The sequence below is a fragment of the Phyllobates terribilis genome, unplaced genomic scaffold, assembly GCF_046119375.1.
Source record: "Phyllobates terribilis strain yellow unplaced genomic scaffold, ASM4611937v1 Scaffold_5__5_contigs__length_657084704, whole genome shotgun sequence".
In the NCBI taxonomy this organism is placed as follows: domain Eukaryota; kingdom Metazoa; phylum Chordata; class Amphibia; order Anura; family Dendrobatidae; genus Phyllobates; species Phyllobates terribilis.
This window is the reverse complement of record NW_027362765.1, coordinates 33,654,370-33,662,858: the sequence shown is the minus strand read 5'-3', so window position 1 is coordinate 33,662,858 and position 8,489 is coordinate 33,654,370. Positions and strand designations below refer to the sequence as shown.

The following is an 8,489-nucleotide window of genomic DNA, read 5'->3' as shown; positions in this document are numbered from 1 at the left end:
TGTCGGGGTTATGTACCTTTGCCGGGGGAGCGGTCTGGCGGTGAACCTTAGATGCTATGGGTTCATCTCTCAGAAGGAATTCTTCAAACAGGAAAAGGGAGACAAAGACGGAGGAATTTACGTTCAGAAGAAACCCCTAACGAGGAAAGACGAATCCTCCATAATTCTGCCATCTCCATAAAGTCCCAAAACATCATGTGGAGTGAAAATCAAAAGTAAGTTTATTACAGGTGACAACAATGGATAACAAAACAATGCCAAAAAATTATAAATACACTAAAAACAGGGGCGCATGTCCGGGAAATATGTAAAAATCATGAAGGGAACAACCAATCTCACAAAAAATAAATGCCAAGATATAAACGTCACATATGCAAAAAAATAATAAAATAAAATGAAGTATACATATGTATCGTGTGCCAAAACCATGCAAATGGAGCAAGAAAAATGAATACTAAAATTGTGTAATAGATGATATATAATACATGATAAATGCTGCTGCAATTGAATATATACAAATAAATATAAATTATATAGATATGAGTCCATCAATGTATATATAGAAGTATATAAATGTTAATAATACACACACAAATAGAGTCTCACGCAGGGTAGATGCAATAGAGAAGTATGTAAAGTGCTAGTGCATATATACTTTCCAAAATGTGCAAAAACGCAGTATGTGCAGAAAAGGCTTAGTGGAAGCCAAATGCAGCAGCAAAATTAGTCAAATAATCATTATGGTAAAGCAGACTCCAAAACAACATAGGCTCAAAGGATAATCTTTAGGTACTAGACCACATCATTGGCATGTGACATAGATAATGGTAAGGACTTACAATCAAAAGGCTCCCTATCCCGGGCTGCGTCCACCCCGAGGCGCGTTTCGGCAAGCGCCTTCATCAGAGGGTGGAAGCATCAGGCAGGCCGGAAGTATAAGCAGAAAGAAAGAGTCAATCAGAGAGTGGGGGTGTATTGTTGCGGACCAATCGCAGAGGAGGGGGCGTGGTGTGACACAAAGCAGGCTCCAGTGTGTAGAGTAAAAGTATGCATAGATTTACTTTTCTACAACCTGTATACCCATAGTAGAGGTCTGATAGGGGATGACAGATTCCTTTTAATGTTCACATCCAGTGCGTACAACAATATAAATATCTAGGGAATGAAGTCAGTAGATTCCCATTAGACTTTGAGGACTTGAACCTACAACGGTTGTTACAAAAGCTTAAGCAATAAATCATTACATGGAAGAAATTATGTTTATCTGTAGTAGGAAGGCTGAAGCTGATAAAAATGCTACTGATGCCACAGTTACTGCACATAGGACATAATGCACCTATTTGGCTCCCAGTTAATCGTCTTCACCATATAAATGTGTAATTCAGAGATCTGACTTGGAACAGAGGTCACCAGCGACAAAGTATTAGCGTTACAAAGGACTGGCACTGACAAACCTGTAACTCTATTACCTTGTTGCAAAAGCCAACCTTTAAAAGGTGCCTTCCATGGAGATAAGGGATTCTACTGGACAAAACTTCATAAACTATGAAGCTGACATCTATAGCACTGTATCTAATCCTGACAGTATCTGCTATTCACTGTGATGGTGAAGCTGCTATATTGTGTTCCCCCTCCCTTCTGGGACGTTACATCACAGATTAATGGGCGTAGCCTGCTCCTGGATTCTAGTAACTGCCAGACCCTTGATAACATCTCCTACTATTTAGTCGAGATCAGGGGGTGTGGACAGCCTCTGACCAGCTACAGTCATTCGTCTCTGCTCTGGTTGCCCTCTCATTCCTCATGGGGAGAAATTTAACCTCCCTCATAAATGTTTTTGTCCATATATTCAGGTCCGACACCTTTGATGCACAAAACAGGGTTTTATGGAGTAAAGTTATTACAACTGTATAATCATAACCTGCAGGTTTGGTCGGAGGCACCAAGGTCTCTTTTATTAGGGTATGTAGGAGAACTGACATGGGACACACACGGTAAAACTGCGGTAGTACGTTTATTGTTTATGGCACATAAATTGATAACATCTAGATGGATTCAGACGAACCCTCCTACAAAATGTGATTAACGAAGTCATTGCTACAGGACGGTATCAGAAAGTGATTTATTCTACAAGAAACATTAGAAACAAAATGAGAGAATCTGGGCATTGTGGCTTGATACTCCGCGCCTGGCCTCCAGTGTGTTAGTAAGCCCGTTTGAGAATAATAGAAACTGCTAACTATGAGGACCTTGTCTGATCTTTATGTCCTTGTATAAAGAACTGTGGAGATAGCGTTATTCTCTGTATAAAATATGTGATGTTGCTGTAGCCCTAATATTTCTGTAGAGAGGTCTCTGAATAGATAAGCTGACCCCAGCATTATGGATTAAGAAAAGGAAGATGGAAAGAGTGAGACATTTTATTTTAATTGGAATTGATCACACTAGAAGTTCCATCAAAGTCCAACATGTAAATTGTAATTTGTAATATGAACATGTTTATTATTGTGGTATAGAAAGATGAATGACGTCTGCTCACACATGGAGATTGTTGGGTATTTGTTGGGAGGGAAGGGGTTTTAATACTCTTGTCCACATAGTGAATATATAAATATAGAACTGTGAAATGTTCAGTGCACATGGAATATTGCATTTAATTTCCTTTTTAGATAACAGTAAGTAACTGCATATGTTTTAATTCAAATTAAAGTTCTAACGTTCCTTCTCATTTACTTATTTGTCATTAAGTTGACTCTCTGTTATGTGTTGTCTTGTACAATTTATAAAAAATAAAAGGTTTCTCCCTGTGTGAATTTTCCTTTGTGGTCAACAAAATGTGATTTTTGAGTAAAATATTTCCCTCCTTCTAGGTATTAGAATGACTTCTTCCTTTGTGAGTTATTTGATGTTTAGTAAGACTCCTTTTATTGGTAAAATATTTCTCACATTCTGAACATGAAAATGGCTTTTCCCCTGTGTGAGTTCTCTGATGTGTAACAAGATTTGTTTTATATGCAAAACATTTCCCACATTCTGAACATGCAAATGGCTTCTCCCCTGTGTGAGTTCTGTGATGTGTTACAAGATTTGTTTTATATGCAAAACATTTCCCACATTCTGAACATGAAAATGGCTTCTCCCCTGTGTGAAATGTCTGATGTGCAACAAAGTGTGTTTTCTTTGCAAAACATTTACCACATTCTGAACATGAAAATGGCTTCTCCCCTGTGTGAGTTCTCCGATGTGTAACAAGATGCGATTTATCTACAAAACGTTTCTCACATTCTGAACAGGAAAATGGCTTCTCCCCTGTGTGTGTTATCCGATGTCTAAAAAGGTGTGAGTTATCTATAAAACATTTCCCACATTCTGAACATGAAAATGGTTTTTCCCCTGTGTGAGTTTTGTGATGTCTAAAAAGGTTTGATTTATATATAAAACACTTCCCACATTCTGAACATGAATATGGCTTCTCCCCTGCGTAAATTCTTTTTTGTCTAACATGCTCTAATTTCTGGTTAAAATATTTCCCACACTCTGAAGAAAATCTTTTCTCCTCTATGTGAATATTTGGATGTGTAACAAAACACGTTTTGAGGGAAAAACTTTTTTCATATTCTAAACTTGAAAATGATTTGTTTGCATTCAGAGCAGTTAGATCTTTAACGTCTCTTTTGTGACTTATATTTTTCTTAATAGTCTGTGATGAATAAGAAGGTAGGACCTGTTTAAAAGGATCAGATGAAAGATCTTTGCAGTGAAAGGATGACGGCGTTTCTGGAATAGTGGCATAGATGTCAGTTGTATCTTGATTGATATCAAGGTCATCTGATTTAAAAACGGAAGTTGCCAACTGTCCCTCTGATCTCCTGGTAAAGTCATCTGCAAAGAATAAAGATCATTTTTATATAAATTATGATGAATTATATCTTTATAACATTTCTAAAATACGTAAAGAAATTTCAAGTTACATAGCAAAATTCAATTTTTTACTAAGACAAAAACAGTTAAAAATCTAACAGTAGACCTTGAAAAGCAACATGGCTTCCAAAAACCAATCCAACAAAATTTTTTGTTCCCAAACCCAAATGTTCCCCTTACTCCTGAGCCTTATAGTGTGCTCAAAAACTGTTAGCGACCACATGTTTAACATTCCCGTAATGGGAAGAACCCACTTCATCATTTACTGTGTGCATGTCTCCAGAAACACAAGCTGGCCGACACTTATTGGGTACTAAAATGGCAAATTTGCCATTTTCATTCTTCAACATCCACTGTGTGCTAATTTCCAGAGAATACCTGTGGAGTGAAAATAGTCACTACTCCTAAAGATGAATTCACTGAGGGAAATTGAGTCAATTTTACGCTATCTATTGATTTTCTACTGTTTTTTTCTGGCACCTCAGGTGATCTGCAAATGGTGCCCCCAATTATTCCAGCAAGATCTGCAATTTCAGAGCCAAATTACGCTCCTCTCCTTCTGAGCCCTTCCATGTGCACAAACAGTATGATATTGTCCAATTTAGGAGAAGGATCCCACAATATATTTTGCACCATTTTGTTCTATTTCCCCTTGTAAAATTGAAAACATTCAGGCTACATCAACATTTATTGTGATACACCTAAAGGGTTAAATTTCCTAAATGTGTTTTTTGATACTATGAGGAGTGCAACTTTCTGAAATATAGGCCCTCCCAGTGACTCCAAAAGAGATTTGGTCCCCAAAAAATAGGTAAATTGCCTTGAACATATGATAATTTTGTTGTTGAAGCCTTTTAAAGTCTTAAACAAAATAAAAAGATATTTGAAAACTGCTGTCAACATAAAGTAGAAATACACTGTGTGCCGAATTATTAGGCAAATGAGTATTTTGATCACATGATACTTTTTATACATGTTGTCCTACTCCAAGCTGCATAGGCTTGAGAGCCAACTACCAATTAAGTAAATCTGGTGATGTGCATCTCTGTAATGAGGAGGGGTGTTGACTAATGACATCAACACCCTATATAATGTGTGCTTAATTATTAGGCAACTTCCTTTCCTTTGGCAAAATGGGTCAGAAGAGAGATTTGACGGTCTCTGAAAAGTCCAAAATTCTGAGATGTCTTGCAGAGGGAGGCAGCAGTCTTGAAATTTCCAAACTTTTGAAGCGTGATCACCGAACAATCAAGCGTTTCATGGCAAATAGCCAACAGGGTTCGCAAGAAGTGTGTTGGCCAAAAAAGGCGCAAAATAACTCCATGAATTGAGGAAAATCAAGCGTGAAGCTGCCAAGATGCCATTCACCACCAGTTTTGCCATATTTCAGAGCTGCAACGTTACTGGAGTATCAAAAAGCACAAGGTGTGCGATACTCAGGGACATGGTCAAGGTAAGGTAAGGAAGGCTGAAAAACGACCACATTTGAACAAGAAACATAAGATAAAACGTCAAGAATGGGCCAAGAAATATCTTAAGACTGATTTTTCAAAGGTTTTATGGACTGATGAAATGAGAGTGACTCTTGATGGGCCAGATGGATGGACCAGAGACTGGATCAGTAAAGGGCAGAGAGCTCCACTCCGACTCAGACGCCAGCAAGATGGAGGTGGGGTACTGGTATGGGCTGGTATCATCAAAGATGAACTTGTGGGCCCTTTTCAGGTTGAGGATGGAGTTAAGCCTGCCTAATAATTCTGCACACAGTGTACAATAAGTGCTGTACTGTATTAAATACTTTGTGTGGTATTACTATTTGTTTTAATGGCATACAAAATCAATGTTTGAACTTTCTAATTATTCTAAATATTTGTCAAATTTCACATTTTTCCATAAATAAACTCAAAACAAATTAACCTAAAATTACCATTAATGAAAAGTACAATGCGTCACGGAAAAAACAACAATCTCAGAATCGTTGGAGCAGGTTAAGCATTTTAAAGTTATTACTATGTAAAGTGACCAGTCAGATGTGAAATATGGGGCCTGGTTAGGAACAAAACTGGCTGTGGCAGAAAGTTATTCAATGAGAGGAACTTGAGCAATAACTACTGTAAACATAAACTGTGACATCTCTGGATAATTTTGTGACATGGTAGCTCTCATGTCGTAGGGGACAATATTTTCTGTCAGATGAGTTTCATTAAGAAATATTAGACATTTAGAGAGAATTTTTCAACGAAGTGCACTAAACCGAAGTTACACTCATTTATGATGGACCACTGGAGCTTCTATAAGTCCTGACTAGAAAGGTAGAAAAAGTATTTCTTTCAGGAGAGATTACACAGTAACTTTCATTCCCTAGTATCGAAATCGCCATGAAATTCATGACATGGAGATATTAGAGTCATCAATCACACACAGAGATACACATGACATAGACGTAACGTTTTTTCATGTAGTTTATCATAAACTGCTTTGAAGTTAGACGGTTCTTTATTCACAGAAACTGAAAAGTCAGAATAGAGGGAAACTCTGCTGTTATTGTACAGAAATTCACATTTGGTGAAGAGTAAAAATTATTAAATTTAAAATATTCCACTAATAAGGGGGAATTTTTATTTTCTGGCCTCATGGATTCAACAATGACTTAAGTACAAGTTCTTACATAAATGATCAAAATAATGGGGACAGTTTTGAGTGGAGGAGCATGCAGTGGTCTATCTGCAAAATGGTGACCTATAATTGTGGTATGACTGGACAAGACCGCAAATAAAGCAATGTCAGCAAGTGACTGAGAAGAATCTCTGACCTCTCTGCATTTAGTGGTTACTACTCACCTGGATAGTCATATGTAGGAATCTCCTCTTTACACCACTCATCACCCCTTACATATGTCTCTGTAGTATTAATATGGGTCAGATCTTTACCCTGAAACAAATATTGTAAATGTCACAGACACATGGAGAAGTCACATCTATGATCAGCTCTAATTCTGCCATCTCCATAGTTCTCATTACACAAGTATAACACATATAATACTGGTGGATAAAACAAGACTGAACACAAGACCTTCACAGCCGTCTACACATCAAAGGGGAGATCTCATGACACCTTCTCTCCATCTACCTGATGATCCTCAGGAACATTGGGATTTTCTTGTTTACAGTCCTGTGGAAGAAGAGGACGGAGACATCTCTCTGGTGTTGTCCCGTTATTGGATAGAACTGGAGGAAACACATACAGGAACTGAATTCATTCTTTACATACAGATAATTATAGTCCATGTGTATTTATTCCTATTACCTGGTGATGTGAGGGGCTGTGAAACGTCCATCATGACGTCCTTGTACAGATCTTTGTGTACTTCTAAATACTTCCACTCCTCCATGGAGAAATAGACAGTGACATCCTGACATCTTATAGGAACCTGAAACATACAATGATAGAGTAGTGTTGAGCGAGTATGTTCTGTTCCGAGTATGCTCTAGCCGAGCACCGAGTAGTTACAGCTGCTCGGTGATATGGTTGAATCGCTCCCGTGTGCATGATTTGCAACTGTTTGACAGTTTTATTACATGTGAGGAATGTGTAAGAAATAGACATTCCTCCCATGTAATAAAACTGTCAAACAGTCGCAAATCATGCACACGGAAGCGATTCAACCATATCACCGAGCAGCTGTAAATACTCGGAGCTCGGCCCGAGCATACTCGGCGAAAGGGTTAACAGAACATACTCGCTCAACACTATGATAGAGTGATTCCTGCGATCCCTTCATAGCGTTACTGTATAAAGTCCCAGCAGTGTCACCTCTCCAGTCAGCAGCTCAATCATCTTGGAGGTGAGTTCTAGGATCTTCTGGTCATTGATATCCTCATGTATCAGGGGTTGAGGTGGAGGCCCCATGATTGGGCTCATGGTTCTTTGACATCCCTCAGTCACAGGGGCCTGACAGAGCGCCCTAGAGGTCTTCTTCACTACTGTGTAATCCTGGTTATAGAGAGACACATTAATAAATCTCACTACAGAGATTTCCAGAGTCCTCACCTCTCCAGTTCTGTCCATCTGTTATTCCCATACACAAGAATGATGTAATGTGATGTCATCAGAATCTCTTACCTCTCCAGTAAGCCGGAAGAGGATCTCTAGGGTGAGGTGTAATATCTTCTCTGCTATTTTATCCTTATCCATATCCATCTTTAATGGTTAAATCAGGAAAATTCTCTTATATAGAAGATCTCTTTTGAGGGGATCCGATATTGTAGGAACCTAAAATGGGAGAAGATGATCCAATGTAATATCATGAACAATCCTGTGTAATAATACAATTATTGGAGATAATAAGGGGAAACATATCAGGAGATAGAACGTGTAGATATTGTATTTTCTCTTGCCTCACATGGACTGGAAAATAAGTTGAATTGCTCACTAAGACATCTCCTCCATGCTCCCAATCACTGACTATGTTGGCCACGACTTCGGCAACTGATTGCCTGTAGGAATCGCAAGTTCTTTGGGACTGAGCAGCAATTAGAGACTGCCAGGGGACCCAAGCAACGGTGGTA

General features: G+C 38.4%; 1 protein-coding gene across 1 annotated transcript in view; it reads right to left on the bottom strand.

The window, feature by feature from the left end:
* Positions 1–291: 291 nt before the first annotated feature.
* LOC141271860 (uncharacterized) overlaps positions 292–8,489 on the bottom strand; it is a 66,809-nt gene continuing 58,611 nt past the window's right edge. Inside the window, exon 10 of the mRNA XM_073682054.1 lies at positions 292–3,618. Within this exon, the coding sequence (XP_073538155.1) occupies positions 2,867–3,618 (752 nt within the window). The 3' untranslated portion in view covers positions 292–2,866. The remainder of the gene's footprint in view (positions 3,619–8,489) is intronic.